Consider the following 18,993-nt stretch of genomic DNA (forward strand, 5'->3'; position numbering starts at 1 on the left):
GGTCCCGCTTGGGCCCTTCTATTTTCTATATATATATATACACACATTATGATTTGGATTTTTTATGCAAAATTGTGCGTGAAGGTTTTATGATGTATAATTAATGTCATTTGTTCCCGATGTAGTCAATCCAAATATCGGTATCGGGTGGTTCGTCTTAACTCGACCGATACAGAACCGTGACGGGCCGACTGATACAAAAGCGGCCGAACCCCCGGCCCGGACTTGGCTCAAGTGGAAGCTCTCAGCGCGTCCTGTTCTCTCTTTCTCACTCTAGGGTTTCGTCGGGAAGAGTCAGCGAGAGTCGACAGAACCCGAAGCGCGATTCGAACTGCCTGAGGTTTTATTCTCTCTGTTTTCTTCTTGAAGATCGGATCTTTATGTTCTTCTGCATTGTGCGATTGGCACACTTTTATTGTGGAAAACTCGCGGCTTTTTCTAACTGTTTAGGAGTTAGGGTTTTAAGGTTCGAGTACCCTGACGTTTTACTCTTCCCGCTGTGGTATTTTTTGCTTTTTATTCCCGAAGATTGGATCTTTGTGTACCTTACGTTCTCTTGCATTGTGCGATCGGCACACTCTTATTCTGGATTCTTTGCTGAACTGCTGATTCTTTTGCATTTGTTCGCGGTGGAGTGTATAGGATACTTCTTTTGCGTGTCAATTGATCTTCCCGTTCGTTCGGCTAAGTACTCCCGGGCGGTCGTTTTTGCTGATTGATGAGTTGGGAGTGAGACTTGCATGAAGACGCAAGATGCGTAAGGTTTATTCGGGAGGTGAAGCTATCAAATGAGCCAGGAATGTCTCGGCGTCTTTCTGTTCCCCCAAGACATGGAATTTGAGCCGTAAAAATTGTGCACGTGGAAACATTATTTTGATTGCCTTATCGATGGGATACACATAAGGACTTTATGTTCCTTTAATGTGCTTCAAGAGTATATGATTCGAAATAGATCTTGTAGCGTAATCTTATGTCACCTGCGATCAGTTGGATTTGATTAGGACATTAGAGTAGATATTGTGACCATGTGGATCAGATATAGACCGACTAGGAGTGTTGTTGGTGTAAAAAGGTGTTCTTAAGTATCCTCTTCTACCCAACCCAAAGCTGTACCTTTTTTCTAATAAAAACTTTATCGTTCTTTACACTGGATGTTGACTGTTTTAGATCAGCAATATCATTGGTTTTTGGAGTGCATATTTACCAAAGACTTTTTTGGTTTAGTTGATCTTGGTTAGGAATGATAATAATGGGCAAGGTATGATTTCACCTGATTTAACCAACTACGAGTTACCTGAATCTGAAACAATCACATATATTTTAATCCAAACCTTTTGGAACTTGACTGAAGGGTGGTCATTCTCCAGTTTAAGCCGGTCATTCTCCCATCACATATCTGCTGCCATTGTTTTTTAACAGTAGAGTGACAACGTATAAGGTGCCAACAAATTTTACACTATTAATACTTGAATCCAGCTACTTTGGCACCTGGAATTAAACCTGATCAACTAACTTGTCAAATATCTAAATCAAGACTCAGGTACCCTGCGACTCAAGTCCATCACCACCTAATTAAAGGTTAACCAAAGCCAGATTTAGCGAGTCGGATAGGCCTAAGTACTTGGAAAAGAAACCTGATCCATTGTAACCTATAATCTTGGTTGGTTTCTAAATTGTCTAGTTTGAATGAACTTTGGTCTATATGTCCTAACTGATAAAAAACAAAAACAGTTCAGGATATGCTTCTAAACTAGAAGTTACATTGCTTAGAATTTCTATCTCACTTTTTGGGGTTTTTTTCTGGGAAATTTGTTGGTCGGTGTCCACCAAAACTTAATTTCTGAATAATTTTTTGAATTTATTAGCTTTCTTGCATTTAACTTTATTATGAAAGACATACATTTGATCATATCATGATTGTGAACTCCAGTGTTTCTATTATCTGAACAATTTATATTTTAACTTACAGAAAAAGTACGGTAATAATTCATGAAGCTCAAAAGACATGAAAACTTGATCCAACTACTTCATTGGAAAAATTTTTTACTTTTACTTTCATCTAAGGTATTAAACTTACTTGAACACTAAATAGGTTTGGCAGCCTTTTCTACATTGTGACTGCTGTGCATGTGATTTGAAGAATTCAAAGTTACTTATGCTAAGTTAATCCTGTAAGCATTTTGAGATTCAAACAGGTGCATGGTCTTATTCTGTGACATGTGTTTCAAATAATCTAAAGTTATCTATTCTGGTGATCCTTTGTAAACATGCACAGAAAAATTGAGAATCGAAACCTGAAACCTGATCATGATATTAATCTGTTTAAACCAAAAATGTAATTAGCCTTATGAAACATGTAAAACTAGTGAGACGAAAAAAAGTGAGTGGAAGGAAGTGATACACTCCATTGTTTAGAAAACATATCTGGTTGTTTGAGGCAGAAAATATGAACAAGAACCAGAGTCGTAATTAGCTTTTGAACTGATTTACCCATATTGTATGTGAAGAACATACCTTATCTTATCTATGTTTTTCATTTAGATTGCTTTAAAAATTAATGCCATACAACCACAAGTTCCATATTTATGCTAGTCACTCGGATAACTCAAACTTTAAAACTTTAAATGGTCTGTGCAATGTTCTGTTTCTACTTTTTTGATAGGATTAGAATATCAATAACTTTTCTTTTTTTTAAAAAAATTATATGGATGTAGAAGTGCTTTAAGTAGTCATGTAACCTATTATATGTAAGTGAATAACCAAAAAATCTGTACTAAATCCCCAAATATGTAATAGTATTATAGCCATGAATTCGTTATTTCACTCAATAGCTGAAACCACTGAATATATGTCAAATCTTCTCAAATTGCCATTTGCTTGAAATTTTCAAAATCCTATAAGTAGCAAACTCTCGAAGACTATTTGTCGAATTTTGGTCAATTCTGATTAATATCAATCAATTTCAGTCGAAATGGATCAAGTTGTTCCAGACTATTTCATTTTCACCTGAAACCCGGCCTCCTTTTCTATCTCAGATTTAGCTTCTTAAGTACCTCAAGAATGTTTTGAGGAAATTTTTGCATAATTTTTAGTGCAGATATGTCCTCTTGGGTTTCAATTAGTTCAAGTTAAATCTTAGGTCTACAATTGATTCATTCTGTTTTAAGTTTATCTTTTAAAATTCGTTTGGGGTTTTTATTTAATGTTTTATGTAAGTTCCCTATTCATGAAGATCAAGCTTTTAATTGTTATTATACTGCTGCAAATTATTAGTTGATCTTCTTTTATTTGTTTTGATTTGCCCTTCCTGTTTCATTTTGCAGTAGGCTAATGGAGGATGAAACTAATGTATGTTTTCTATTCTGAAGTTTCTGTACTTTGTCTTTTCTTGCATGGATATTTATACAGCATGGCATCTTCCCGAACTTATCGTTGTTTTATGTTATCTAAGGCTTATCAAAGTTTGATATTACTCATTTTGTTTTAGGGCATTTGAATATTGAGCTGGGAGATGATAGTCTTCATGCTATCTATAAATTTGCATAATAACTAAGATATTTTGAAGAGCTTCAAATAATAGATATATGATAGAATTTGCATACATGATTTTGTCTATTACTTCTTCTAAGTATGTAGAATATTCTTTTGTTTGATGGCAAATTCCATGGTTGAAACATAGAATACTTATGCTTATCTTTAGAATTAGTTATTCCAAGTATATGATCCTAAGCTATTATCCATCTGCGGTGAACCAATGTAATTTAACTTAATATATGTGTTTCAAGGTTTGGCATGTTTTGGCTCTAAATTCAGTTGAATGTGTTGAGAATATTTTATGTTCCGCGTTGTCACGAACGGTCGTTGTGCACCCACAACAACTCCGTTCAACGAACCGTTCGTCGCTCTCATCTACATGTACAGTTGCTTGGCAGAATGTTTTAGCTTGGTTTGAAGTCCTTTTGCTTGTAAAAATATAAGTTCGAACAAGTTGCAGCGCTACAGTGCAACCGCTCACCGAATCGAGCAAAACAGCCCCGTTTTCGCGTGCCACGGGCTGTTTTATGTAGCCCGTTGCTGCACGCAAAACGTCAGCCATCTCAGCACCCTGGAACCACCCGGGTGGCACCATGGGGGATGGGGCTTCGGTATAGTGTCGGGTGTTGAACAATCTTTCACAAGTTCGCACGTTATATTGACGGGAACTTGTTGTCGCGCTCGGCATCCGGTGAGCAGTTGTTTGTGGACTTGGAGCTGTTCATTCAACCCTCTAAAGTCCTTGTTTTTCTCCTCTCCCTCTTTTCTCTTGTGCATGCAAGGTGCTCGCTGAATTGCTTGTAAAGCTTCTTCTTTTCGCGAGACGTCGGGACTTGTCCGTCGCTCGTTCTTCGAACTAATCAACTTTCTCTTTTACAGGTCCTTCGGGACCTGCGAGAGGTTGCAAGTGGGCTAATCTTTGCGGACGTAAATCGCAAGGGCGAAGCGCGACTTAGGCAACGCAAGCTAAGTTCGCGTCTTTGCTACAAGGGTGCTTCACGACTTAGGCAATTCTAGCTAAGTCCGTGACATTGTGGTATCAGAGCGGGCAAGCACTTCGAGCGAGCAGCGAAGGAACTTCGCAATTTCGCCATGGCAAAGCATCGTGGTGAATCAAGCAAGACGGGGCAAATCGGACCCTTGCCCCAAGCAGCCGCAGGTGGGCTGCAAGTGCACACTCGCTCTCATGCTGTTGGAGCCGCTCAGGAGGAGCGCGGCAGCGAACATGATGAGCGAGAAGTTGCCTGCTCTCCGCGAGCGGAGGAAGCGCAATCTGGAGCGCCAACCGGGAAAAAGAGTCATAACGAGAGACTCACAACGGCGGAAACCCCCACTTGGATGTTCTTGAAGCGAGCTTGGAGGAACTCTACTATGGCCAATGAAGGCTTATTGGGGTAGAAAGCTCGCAAGAAGAAGCGGAGTCCAGGATCGATAAGGTTGAGGCCCTAGTCGACCGATTGTCAGATGACACCAAAGACTCCGTGCAACACCTGCAGGAAGTTATGGCAGAACTCACTTCAAGGGTGACCATGCTCACAAGAGCACTAAATGCGGGAGGAAGCAACACCCGCGTTGCGTCACCACAAAACTTGAGGGCACCCGAGCCTCATGGTTATGGAGGGGCTAGAGATGCCAAAGAGCTCGAGAATTTCCTGTTCGACATGGAACAATACTTCGAGCTACGAGGCCTGATTCTGAAGAAACCAAAGTTTCTATAGCAACAATGTATCTGAACGGAGATGCAAAACTTTGGTGGCGAACCCGTTGGTAGGAGATCCAACAAGGTCGGTGTCGAGTTGACACATGGGAGGACTTGAAACGGGAGTTGAGAACTCAGTTCCTACCGGAGGACATAGAGTTTATCGCAAGAAGGAAGTTGAGACAGCTCCGCCAGAGTACTTTCATTCGAGACTACGTGAAGCAATTTTCTGCGCTAATGCTGGACATACAGGACATGTCCGAGAAGGATAAGCTGTTCAGCTTCCTCGATGGTTTGAAGTCATGGGCTCAACAAGAACTACATCGAAGGAATGTCACCGATGTGATCGGGGCAATTGCTGCCGTAGAAAGGCTCACCGACTTTGTTTCCTCTGAAGACCCGGGAAACAGGAAACAATCTTCGGGCAATCGCCCTCCAAAATATTCTCGAGAGAATGAGCTCGGGGGCGAACAAAGGAAGAATAGTTCCCACAAAGGACCAAGCCTGAAAGACAAAGCCCCAAAACCTGGCGGATGCTTCTTATGCGGAGGGCCGCACATGGTAAGGGAGTGCCCACAAAAACAGGCACTCGATGCTTTAACAGCTTTCATCCACCCCCCAGATCGGATAAGGGCAAGGCTGTCGCTCTTTATTCAAGTAGTTCTGAATCCAACAGCGACGGTGAGGAGTCACAAAGACCCCGGATGGGAGCAATGCGTTTGTTGAATGTCATGCGGGGTCAAGTGGGAGAGAACACGAAGACAAGGCTACAAAAAGCAGGAAGTGGTGAGCTGATGTACGTAGACATCAAGCTCAATGGCCAAACAACCCGTGCAATGGTGGACACGGGCGCTACCCACAACTTTATCGTCGATCGAGAAGCAAAGCGACTTGGGCTGATCTTGGAGAAGAGCCCAAGTCGAATGAAGGCGGTGAACTCGGAGGCCAAGCAAATCTTCGGGTTGGCAAAGGGAGTTCCCATCAAGATCGGAACATGGAGCAGGAGCACAAACATGATGGCGGTGCCACTGGATGACTTCCAAGTGATTCTTGGAATGGAATTTATGCACGCGGCGAAGTTGGTGCCAATGTCGTTCCTTAACTCCCTATGTGTGATGGGAGGTGACGACCCCTGTGTGGTTCCCATCTCTCGGAGAGGAGCCAGGGAACCCCAACATATATCGGCATTACAATTGAAGAAAGGGGTGCGAAAAGATGAATTAACATTCGTGGCTGCTATGAAGCTAGAGCCACTCGACGAGAAGGCCATTCATGAACTTGCTGTGGTGGCGAACATCCTGAAAGAATTCAATGACGTTATGCCACCCGAGTTGCCAAAGACTCTTTTGCCATGCAGAGGCGTGGATCACAATATCGAGCTGGAGCCGGGAGTGAAGCCTCTAGCGAGACCACCCTACCGCATGCCCCAGCCAGAGTTGGCAGAACTCATAAAGCAGTTAGGTGAACTGCTAAGTGGTGGTCTCATCCACAGTTCTAAAGCACCATTCAGAGCTCCAGTTCTCTTCCAGAAGAAACAAGATGGGAGCCTCCGACTATGTGTTGATTACCAGGCTCTCAACAAAGTGACGGTAAAGAACAAGTATCCCATCCCGCTCATCGCAGACTTGTTCGACCAGTTGGGTAAAGCTAAGTATTTCTCAAAACTCGACCTTCGGTCAGGGTATTGGCAGGTGCGCATCGCTGAAGGCGACGAAGCGAAGACTACCTGCGTGACCAAGTATGGAGCGTTTGAGTTCTTGGTGATGCCTTTCGGCTTAACCAACGCTCCGGCCACGTTCTGCACTCTCATGAACCAGCTATTCAAGGAGTATTTGGATAAGTTCGTAGTCGTCTACTTAGACGATATCGTCGTTTACAGTTAAACGCTCGAGGAGCATGTCAAGCACCTTCGGACAATCTTCAAGGTTCTCAGGGAGAACACTTTGTTCGTGAAAAGGGAGAAATGCTACTTTGCTCAAACGGTGATCTTATTCTTAGGGCATCGAATCGGTGATTGCTCTATTCGGAGGGACAAATCGAAGGTACAAGCGGTTGCAGAATGGCAAACTCCAAAGAAGGTGCCAGAGTTGAGATCCTTCCTTGGTTTCGTCAACTACTATCGACGCTTCATAGCGGGGTATTCGAAGCGTGCAACTCCACTGACGGAGTTGCTGAATGAGTAGCCTTGGAGGTGGTCTGATAAATGTGAAATTGCATTTCAAGATCTGAAGGCTGTTGTGTTGGAAGAACTAGTGCTCAAATTGTCAGACTATGGGGAGCCCTTCGAAGTCTATACATATGCTTCAGATTTCGCTATTGGGGGAGTACTCATGTAGGAGGGTCATCCGGTGGCCTATGAGAGCCGCAAACTCAATGAGACCGAGCGGCGGTATCCGGTGCACGAGAAGGAGATGACAGCGGTGATCCACTACCTACGAGTTTGGCGACACTACCTTCTTGGATCGCGATTTGTACTAAGGACAAACAACATCGCTTTGAGCTATTTCCAAACTCAGAAGAAACTCTCCCCAAAGCAGGCACAATGGCAGGACTTCCTGATTGAGTTTGATATGGCAATGGAGTATAAGCCGAAAAGACGAATGTCGTGGCCGATGCATTGAGTCGGAAAGTGAAGCGTATGAATATCGTACAATTGGAGGGCAGAGGCCAAGCAAGTCAGCTACACTCCAACTTCCTTTCCAGGATCAGGGATGGACTTTACAGTGATCTCCAGACAGAAGCCCTAATACAGCTCATTAAAGAAGGCAAGGCACGACGGTTTTGGGTCCAGGAGGGACTCGTTTACACCAAAGGGAATAGAGTCTATGTTCCTCGAGTGGACAATCTGAGACATGAACTCTTAAGAGAGTGTCACGATTCCCTTTGGGCTGGACACCCAGGCATTCATAGAACCTTGGCTCTCATGGAAAGGGCCTTCTATTGGTCGAAGATGGGGACTGATGTGGAGGAATATATTCGAACGTGCCTCACTTGCCAACAAGACAAGGTGGAGCAACGGAAGCCTGTGGGACCTTTGGAGCTGTTGCCCATACCAGAAAAGCCGCGGGAGAGCATTTCCTTGGACTTCATATCAAGCTTGCCCGCGGTAGGGGGACTCGGATCGATACTCGTGGTGGTCGATCGATTTTCTAAGTATGCAACTTTCATTGCTGCTCCCCTACACTGCTCAACAGAGGAGGCGGCCAAGCTGATGATGAAAAATGTAGTGAAGTATTGGGGAGTCCCGCACAATATCATTAGTGATCGAGACGCTCGGTTCCTGGGACGATTCTGGACCGAGCTATTCAAATTGTTGAGGTCGAACCTATACTTCTTCACAAGCCTCCACCCCCAGACGGATGGCCAGACTGAAAGGATAAATTCGCTCCTAGAGCAATATCTTCGGCATCACGTGAGTGCCAACCAACGAGATTGGGTGAAGTTGTTGGACATTGCCCAATTCTCCTACAACTTGCAGTGGAGCTTTGCATCCAACAAAAGCCTCATTCGAGATCATTACAGAGCAACAACCGTCAACTCCTTACACCATGGTAATTGGGTATACTGGGAGTAGTCCGTCAGCCTACCACTTTGCAAGGGAGTGGCACCGAAATGCAGATATTGCGCGGGCTTACTTGGAGATAGCGGCAAAAAGAATGAAGAAGTGGGCAGACTTGGGAAGGCGACCTGAAGAGTTCAAAATCGGCGATTTGGTGTTGGTCAAGCTTTAACCATGCCGGTAGTTGTAGCTGTCGGCGTGGTTCAAAATTCACAATGTTCTTCACACCAGCAACTTGAAAGCCTACCACTCGGATTCGCAAGATGCTTCCCGAAGTGTTCCAACTCGGCTACCCCCCACCACAGCCTCCTACGAGAAGCAAGTTGAAACCATTTTGACGGACCGCAAGATAAAGCTACCCACTGGAGCTGAGTAGACCGAGTACTTGGTGAAGTGGCGAAAGCTTCCCCGAACTGAAGCCAGTTGGGAGCCTGAAGACACCCTACGACATGAAGAAGCAATCCTCAACAACTATCAACAAGCGTCGACGAGGGCGTCGACAATTTGAGTGGGGGAGAATGTCACGAACGGTTGTTATGCACCCACAACAACTCCGTTCAACGAACCGTTCGTCGCTCTCATCTATATGTACAGCTGCTTAGCAGCATGTTTTGGCTTGGTTTTAAGTCATTTTGCTTGTAAAAATGTAAGTTCGAATAAGTTGCAGCGCTACAGTGCGATCGCTCACCGAACCGAGCAAAACAGCCCAAAACAGCTCCGTTTTCGCTTGCCACATGCTGTTTTCTGCTGCCTGCTGCTTCACGCGAAACGTCAGCCATCTCAGCACCCTGGAACCACCCGGGTGGCACCATGGGGAATGGGGCTTCGGTATAGTGTCGGGCGTTGAACAATCTTTCGCAAGTTCGCACGTTACCTTGACGGGAACTTGTTGTCGCGCCCGGCACCCGGTGAGCAGCTGTTTGTGGACTTGCAGCTGTTCGTTCAACCCTCTAAAGTCCTTGTTTTCCTCCTCTCCCTCTTTTCTCTTGTGCACGTAAGGTGCTCGCTGAATTGCTTGTAAAGCTTTCCTTTTTTGCGAGACGTTGGGACTTATCTGTTGCTCATTCTTTGAACTAATCTACTTTTTCTTTTACAGGTCCTTCGAGACCTGCAAGAGGTTGCAAGTGGGCTGATCTTTGCGGACATAAATCGCAAGGGCGAAGCGCGACTTAGGCAACGCAAGCTAAGTTCGCGTCTTTGCCACAAGGGTGCCTCGCAACTTAGGCAACGCAAGCTAAGTTCGCATCTTTGCCGCAAGGGTGCCTTACGACTTAGGCAATTCCAGCTAAGTCCGTGACAACGTGTCCTCTTGTATGCTAGTATTACTATGCCTACAACAGTATGCTTGGTTCAGAGTGAATTTGCTAATAAATGCAGGTCTAGGTGGAAGGTCTAGGCAATATTTTACCAATTACAGAAATGATATAGGTACTTTTGTAAATGCAGCTAGTCAGGGATCTTTTATGTGTTTTCAACTTCGTTTGCTTGTCTGAATAAGATGACATCAAAAATTGCTAGATCCAGCAGCGTGATTTATGATTCATTTGTGAATATTATCTGCAGTATCATTTCCTTAAGATGAGCATGATGCAGGGAATACAGAGGGTAAATGGTCTTTATGTGTGTTTTTAGGCAAATGGCAACACAGCTTCTAATCTATTGAGCTCAAATAGCATTGATGTTGAAAAATCACATAATTCATGCATTTTGTTGATACAGGTCACCGTAAAATGTGATTACAGCTTAAAAGCTTGTAGGACTGACTAGTGATTTTTTTGTGACTTCCTACATCAATTTCCTCCCCTCGACTAGTATAGCTGGAATTGACAAGCTGTGTCTCTTGCATGATCTTTCACATTCCAGAACCAGAGTTTTGAAACTATGATGTCATTCATAGATGGTCTTTAAGTTTGCTTGCTAATAAATTACATCTTTTCACTGGCAAAGGTGTTTGATTAGTTATTTTAACATTTTAAACTTATATGTTCAGGCCAAGAAAGAAGAGGAGGAATTCAACACAGGACCTCTCTCTGTTCTGATGATGAGTGTCAAAAATAATACACAGGTACGAGGAGTCTTACATGCTCTATTATGTTAATGTGGGGGTAGGGAAGAGAACTATTTTTGTAATTATAGATCACTTGTATTAGTGTATGTTGGTAACTTGTTTCATAGATGAGGCTATTTAAATGGATGCATAATTGAGTTATTCTTCTGCATTGTACAAGATTATGTAGAAAGAATTTGCGGATATCTTGACAGCATTACCTTTCTAGGAAAAGTTTGGTTGCAGATGATGGCAAATGATGGGGCACGTTATTTGGCAATTGTTTAAATGCAAGACAACCAAAATATCATCCTTTTTTATTTTGTTTACTGACTTTTAGTAACAGAACATCTTCAGTTGGCATCGTATGCTTGTCATGAATAATATCTTATTTTAGAATTTAGCATGTAATTAGGCAGCTATACTGAAACTTTGCTGCAACAGGTGCTTATCAATTGCAGGAACAACAAGAAGCTACTTGGCCGTGTAAGAGCTTTTGATCGCCACTGTAACATGGTTCTTGAAAATGTTAGGGAAATGTGGACCGAGGTAACTTACTAAATAATTTCACCAGTCGTCTCATTCCAGCATTTTCTATAACTTTTTTTTTTAATCATTGCAGATACCCAAGACAGGCAAGGGAAAGAAGAAAGCACTTCCAGTCAACAAGGATAGATTCATCAGTAAGATGTTCCTTCGAGGGGACTCTGTCATCATTGTACTCAGGAATCCCAAGTGAGGATCTGAGATTCAATGAGGGAATGGCATGTCATGTAGTGCATATTATCAGGTACTGATAAGTTTGTATGGTAAGAGAAGGATGTCTGGAACTGTTAGCTTGCTTTGGGGCTGGCTAGAAGATAAAACAAACTTTTAATGTGCTGAATTTTTTTTTTATGTACTGTGTTGAATACAGTAGATGAGAGTGGACTCTGAGATCAAAATGATGATTTGTTATGGATGCCGATTTTATATATATTTCTTTAATGATGAATTGTTATGATGCAGATTCTTCATCACCACCCCGGTGCATCTGCTGATGACTTGCATGATGATACTCTTTAATGTTCATGGAAATCGCAGTTTTGTCCGTCATTCCTCGGAGAGTGATGGCAGATTGTTCTCGATAAGGTAGCATTAGTCGTCTGAAGTGACAAATAATACTTTCATGGCAACACAGATTTGGTATTGTTTCCTAGAGATGGCCGACAAATTGGATTTGCATGAAGCAAATTAGGTTGTGTTATCTATCACATCGTCAGTCAGAATAATGGTCAATTATAAGAGGCGGTCAGTTGGATTTTGGAATGGCTTATTATGGTAACATTAATTGACAACAGAGAAAAAAGGATAAAAGCGTTGAAATTGTTTGTTAAATGGTCAGGAAAGACCACTGTTATTGAGTTGCATTATATTCAGGACGTGTGTCATAATGTATGTTGTACAGACAAACGAACAACATTACACACCCTTTGTTTATCATATCGTACCCCTCTGCACAAAACCTTGTTTATCGTATCGGAGATAAGAAGCTCGGAGCTTCGCTGCTGATAGAAACGCAAAGCATGGAGTGGATTGGAAGAACATGAAGAGTCCACTTTTGGCCACAAATGAAGGAAAAATTTAAGTCGCGGTTCTAATCATATCAAAACATCCCATTCCAATCCCTCTTTTCGATCACAGGTGGAGGAGACACACACTAAAAAGCATCCATCTGATTTCTCCACATCATGGATTCAGAGTGGAGGAGGGAGTCCAGGCTGAAACAGTGGTGGGCAGCAACTCGTAAACAATCCACAGCAGCAAAGACACCACAGGCTGCAATTTTTTTGTTTTTTGTTTTTGGAGGAAGAGACCAACCAAATGAGCAAGATGTCCACATGGTATGCCAGAAAGATGAAGAGCGACTGGTAGTGTGGTACAATAATACTCACCATGAATCCAGAATGCCTACTGCTGGTGGTGGTGGTGGTGGTGGTGGTGCAGGTGGGAGGAATGGCACCTCGGGGTCAAAAGGAGCAGGAGATGGTGGATCCATCAGAGGCTACAAGAAAAAGTGAATCAAAATGAAGCAGATGACATGCAGCTCAAATATGAATCTTGATCTCGCACCAACTACCTCCCAAACCATTCCGCCCCAGCTAACAGTCGGTGCATTGCTCAGATGCTAACAACCAGTCATAAGAAGCAGATAAAAGCCCGATACATTTTGAAGAAGAAGAAAAAGAATATATATGTATAAATATATGTATGTATACATACATATGTATATGTATGTATACATACATATGTATATGTATGTATACATACATATGTATATGTATGTATACATACATATGTATATGTATGTATACATACATATATATATACATATATATATATACATATATATATATATATAGTAAGATTCATGACATCAATTTGTGTTTTGCATAATAGGAAATGGCTTCAGGAGAAAATTTTTTATATTTTAGAATTTTCATAAATATCGTCCTCTATATAAACAATACTGATAGTGAGATTCTATCCTTTACCAATATCCAAAATACCATTTAATAAAAAAAAATATTTTTCTGTGGAAATCTATCTAACGAAATTGGTAACCATATCAATAACCATGTCATGACTCATCTTTTTTCTAATTATCATTATTTCATAATAAATAAAGACAAATATCACACGAGTCTAAGACTAAGTGAGAAAAAAAAAGTCAAGATTTTATCATCTTATATATTTTTTAAAAATATATCAAAATCTTCTTAATTCCTATTAAAATTACTCAACTCTCATCTAAGGCTAATTACTTATAATTGTCATTTGGAGTTTCCTATTTGTAGCATGCAAAGCTGTAGTAGTTTTGTTGTGGCATTTGGTAGCCCCTCATCTCTTTCTTTTTTGACGTACATCTTCTCCTCTCCAATTTGCAAATGACCTGCCAATCCTCATTCATGTGCACACTGGTTTTTGGACTGCAAATGGAGCTGACCTTATCCATGAGAGTCAGCTCCTCCCACTCCCTGCCATCTCTCCTTCTTCCCTCATGCCAACCAACCACATTGTCAAAGACTCAACTCATTCATGGCACAAATGGGAGGTTGTTATCTAATCACCAACAAGTTGTCTACTACTCCTGTTTAACATTTTATATTACAAGTGGTGGGATCAAAGGGACCCATTGTTAGGTTTATAGTGTGGTGGGGGTGGGGGAGAAGAAATTGTCCCTGCCATTATTTTCCTTCTGTTGGTGAGCAGCTTTGCACACCAAACTCCTACCACTTGGAAATTGGAAGCTAACCTTTCTCAAACCTTGACTCTGTACCTAAATTGCTTGGTTGGTGGGAATTTCTCAAGGCCACAAAGATTTTTCAAAGCATGAATTCTTAACACAATAATACTATCCATGGATAATTTCTCTCGCCCTTCACCAGGTCAAGATTTGTGTAATTTGGACTTCAAATTTTTTTTTTTATGCGTGTTTCAGATCTATTAAATTAATAATTCAGTTATTTTATTGAGTCGGGTCATATGATAAATAACATCAAAATTGTCGTCGGTGAGGGATGTAAGTGTCTAAGAACTACTGAAGGGGATTTGAGATTATTTATATGGCTTGATGAATCTATTATTATTAATTTGATGATAAATATTTTGAGTCACTAATTCAGATTCATCAAATTAACGAGTCAATTATCTCTTCACGTTGGATCGTGATAGCTCGTTTGGTGGAAATTTTCCAAATGATGAATGTTCAAAGATAGCAATGTTATTCACATGCACTTTTGAATGCTCAAACATAGCAATGCTATTCACAAGCAATTTTTTTCACCTTTTGACTACTCTAAAGTTTATGAAATGTGGGCTTAAAGGAGTAGAGTTTTAGGATTATTAAGTCAATGGATAGCTATTCTATTCTATTGTCAAATCATGATAAATGACATCAAAGCTGCTAATGCTAATGAGAAACTTAAATAGCAAAGACAACCAAGATGCAGCTGGAAAGGAATTGAGATGGTTGGTTTATATGGTCAGACGAGGAATTAAAGTCATCATAAAAAGTTCATTATATCAAGTGAGAGAATTATTACATCAGGAGGAAAAATAAATTAAATACTTAGAGAAGGATAAACCAAATTAATTTTTTAGAAAAAAAAGTAATTAATATAATAAATTTATGAAAACTATATAAACCTAATGTAGAGTTTTTGAAGTTGTAAAAACTTTTAAGTAAAAAATAGAATATTATGCTTTTTCCTAATCTTCGGTTATATGATAGTTCTATCTCTTATTCCTATCTATTTCAACATTTGGTATGACTTCTTCCCCAAGCACCATTTAACTTTAAATTCCTAGATTAACAAAAAAAAATTATGATATATGATGCATCCAAATAAAGATATTTCTAGGCTCCCAAAATATATGAGAGTTTATAAAAAATGGATTTGTTGAATCAAATCTAGTAGAAGAAAGGGCAATGAATACAGGAGCAAGAAAACAACTCAAAGATAGAAAAAGGAAGGAGAAAAATGTTTTATTCACGATCTACCAAGTACTTGATGATACAATATTCGAGATCATCGCTCTATCAAATACTTCAAAAGAGGCTTAGGAAATACTTCAAAAAATATTTAGTAGTGTGAATAAGGTAAGAAATCTTCGTCTACAAGTTTTACGAGCCGTGTTTGGAAAATTACAATAAGGTACTTCTGAATCTATTTCTAATTGCTTCTCAAAAATCATTTCTATTATTCATGAGATGAAATGGTGAACAAATAAATAATCAAAAAATAATAAAAAATACTAAAATTTCTAAATCCAAAGTTTGATTTTATTGCTATAGCGATTGAAGAGTCTAAAGATTTAGAACAAATATCTTTAAAACAACTAATGAGTTCTCTTCAACTTCATGAATAAAAGCTTACAAAAAGAGGAGAAGAAAAATCTATAGAGCAAACACTACAAACCAAGCTTACTCTTGAATACAAAGGTGAATCAAATTCTCAAAGAGAATGAGGTCATGAACAAAAAGGAAGAAATGACAAAAATCAGACCATTCAAGAATCTCAAAACAATAAATGTGATAAAAAAAATTCTAGCCAAAGAGGCCAAGGTTATGGTTGAGGACATGGTCAAGGCCATAGACATTGTAGAAATTTTAAAAAGTCTGAAATACAATACTAAGTTTGTAGAAGGTATGGACACTACTTTGAATATTATTATAATCCTAATAATTAAGGTGATAAAGACAAATTTTGTTGAGAACGGAAAGAATAAAAATTAAGTTTTGCTGATGTTTTATGATAATTTGATAAAAGATTAGTCTATATGATATGACATTTAGATATAGAAGCTTCAAATCACATGTGTAGCATCAAAGAACTATGTTTGGAAATGGATACAAGTTATTCCGGAAATATTATATTTGGTGATCCATCTCAAAGACAAGTAAGAGGCAAAGGTAAAATTTTTCTTTAGCTTAATAATAATAAAGAATTATGTATTTTATATGTTTATTATGTTTCTGATATGAAAAATACTATTATGAGCTTGGGGTAGCTACTTGAAAAAGGTTATGATATTAAGATGAAAGATATGACTCTTTCAATTCATGATAAGAATAAAACATTAATCTCATATATGAAAATAGGAAAGAACAAAATGTTTCATTTGTATTTATGTATTTTTGATTAGTCAAATTATTTTAAAATTGATATTAAGGATATTTCTACCTTATGACATCTTAGATATACTCATTTAAATTTGAAGGCTTTAAAACTTTTATAAAAGTATAATATGATGACATAAATGCTAAGAATTGATCCCCCATTAAAATTATATGAAATATATGTTATGGGCAAGTAAGAAAGAAAGTCTTTCAAAGTCAAAAGCACAAAAAAAGTAAAGCATCCACTTGATCCAATGCACTTAAATGTTTGTGGCCATATTAGTCTAGTATTTTCTTACATTCACTAAGAAACATGTATTTTCTTACATTCACTAATGATCATAGTGACAAAACTTAAGTTTATATGTTAAAGAAAAATAAAGAAGCTTTATATATGTTAAAGAAAAATAAAGAAGCTTTAGGCAAATTCAAAGAATTTAAGAATTTGGTTGAAAGTCAAAATGGTTGTAAAATTAAATATTTACAAACAAATAGAATGGTGAATATATATCAAATAAATTTAAAAGTTTTTATAGAAATAATAAAATTTTATATTAATTCATCATTCCTACACACCTCAATAAAATGACATCTTAGAAAGAAAAATATGACTATACTTAATATGATCTGATGCATGTTAAAGGAAAAAAGAATTCCTAAAGAATTTTGGGGAGATGCTATTTCTTGTACAGTTTATTTATTTAACATATTTTTAATAAGATGAATTGATAATATTACACTAGAAGAAATATGAAGCTTACATAAATGAAGAGTCAATCATTTGAGAATTTTTTAAAGTGTTATATTTGTTAAGATACCAAAAGAAAAGAGAACAAACATTGAGGATAAAAGTTAGAAATGTGTCTTGTTTGGTTATAAACTCTATAATCTTATCACAGGTAAAGTTATAATGTCAATGTTGAGTTTGATGAATAACAGAATCGGAATTGGAAAAATAACGAGCACATAAGAAAGTTATATATTCAGAAAAGGATGATATAATATAAGCAAGTATCGAAGAGTTTTTGTCTAAATCATAACCTAGATCAATTAGGTCACATGATTCAAGAAGTCCAACTATAAGAAGGACAAGAATGATTTAGGAGCATGTGACTCAAAGGATTAATACTAACAATAATAAACTTTTTTATTTTTATAAGAGATGACTCATTAACCTTCAAAGAAGCTTGTAGAGAAGAAAAATGACAAGAAGCTATGAATGAGAATATTCATGCTATTAACAAAAATAATACATAGGAGCTTACTACACTTCCAAAAGATCACAAAGTGGTCAGTGTTAAATAGATTTTCAAAATAAAAAGAAATAAACAAAGGGAAGTGGAGAAATATAATATCTAATTAGTTGCAAAAGAGTACAAATGATAATATGGGATCGAGAAGTATTCACATTAGTTATTCGATAGGAGATTATAAGATTTCTTATTTCCCTAGCGACTCAAATAAAATAAAAAATTTACAAATGGATATTAAATTAGTAATTTTTTAATGAAGATTTTGAAGAATAGATATATGTTCAACAACCTCATGGTTTTATTACTTATGAATAAGAAGATATTATATACAAGTTAAAAGAGCTCTTTATGGGCTTAAACAAGCCCCATGAGCATGAAATTCTCAGATAAATATTTATTTTATTCAAAATAATTTTTCTAAATGTCCACATGAACATGCTCTCTATATGAAATTTAATTTTGTTGGAGATATCATATTTGTATGCTTATATATAGATGATTTAATTTTTACAAGTAATAATATCTCCATGATTAAAGATTTTAAGCACTATATGAAGAAGGAGTTTGAGATGACTGACTTGGGCCTAATGACTTATTTCCTCGGTATTGAAGTTATACAAAACAATGAAGGAATTTTCATCTCATAAGAAAATTATGCAAAGGAGATAGTAATTGAGTATAAAATATTTTATTTATCATCTAAAAGAATCAAGCTCATTGGATATAGTGATAATAATTGAGCGAGAAGCTACATTTTATTTTGGTGAAGCTACATTCACATAATCTTAAAAAAAAAAAAGCATATCGTTGCTATATCAAATTGTGAAGTAGAATATATAATAGCTTTTTTTATATTTATTATGTAATATGACTAAGAGGACTACTCCAAAAACTTCATATGTGAGAAATCAATTAAGATTATGTTAATAATAAATTAGTTATTGCTTTAGCTAATAATCCAGTCTATCATGAAAGATCGAAGCATATTAATACAAGATTTCATTTATAAGAGATTCATGTCAAAAATAAAAAAGTGGAGCTACCTCATGTCAAGACAAGTTAACAAGTGGTCGATATACTTATAAAACCTCTCAAATTTAAAATATTTCAATAACTTTCAAAGAAACTTAGTATGTTAGTTAGAATAAGTTTAAGGGGAGAGAACATTCAAATTAAACTTGAGAGAGATTTATTATATCAAGAGGAGAAATAAATTAAATGCTTATAGAAGGACAAACC

At 38.4% G+C, this 18,993-nt stretch overlaps 1 protein-coding gene and 1 long non-coding RNA gene across 2 annotated transcripts; one reads left to right on the forward strand and one right to left on the reverse strand.

The window, feature by feature from the left end:
• Positions 1-222: 222 nt before the first annotated feature.
• Positions 223-11,846, forward strand: LOC135630782 (uncharacterized). The gene is made up of 5 exons (XM_065137961.1): positions 223-340; positions 3,324-3,348; positions 10,783-10,857; positions 11,284-11,388; positions 11,462-11,846. Exons 2-5 carry the CDS (start codon positions 3,331-3,333, stop codon positions 11,576-11,578), a joined length of 315 nt encoding a protein of 104 aa, XP_064994033.1. The 5' UTR covers positions 223-340; positions 3,324-3,330; the 3' UTR covers positions 11,579-11,846.
• Positions 11,847-12,410: 564 nt separating this feature from the next.
• Positions 12,411-12,962, reverse strand: LOC135630783 (uncharacterized). The gene is made up of 2 exons (XR_010494136.1): positions 12,774-12,962; positions 12,411-12,657 (listed from the first exon to the last, which is right to left on the reverse strand). It is a non-coding gene; the product is annotated as an uncharacterized LOC135630783 (long non-coding RNA).
• Between the last annotated feature and the right edge of the window lie 6,031 nt (positions 12,963-18,993).

This window comes from Musa acuminata, chromosome BXJ3-2, assembly GCF_036884655.1.
Source record: "Musa acuminata AAA Group cultivar baxijiao chromosome BXJ3-2, Cavendish_Baxijiao_AAA, whole genome shotgun sequence".
NCBI lineage: Eukaryota > Viridiplantae > Streptophyta > Magnoliopsida > Zingiberales > Musaceae > Musa > Musa acuminata.

Coding starts and splice junctions, on each gene's coding strand:
- LOC135630782 (XM_065137961.1), top strand. Junction 10,858..11,283: donor GTGTCAAAAATAATACACAG/GTACGAGGAGTC, acceptor TTGCTGCAACAG/GTGCTTATCAATTGCAGGAA. Junction 11,389..11,461: donor TTAGGGAAATGTGGACCGAG/GTAACTTACTAA, acceptor TAATCATTGCAG/ATACCCAAGACAGGCAAGGG.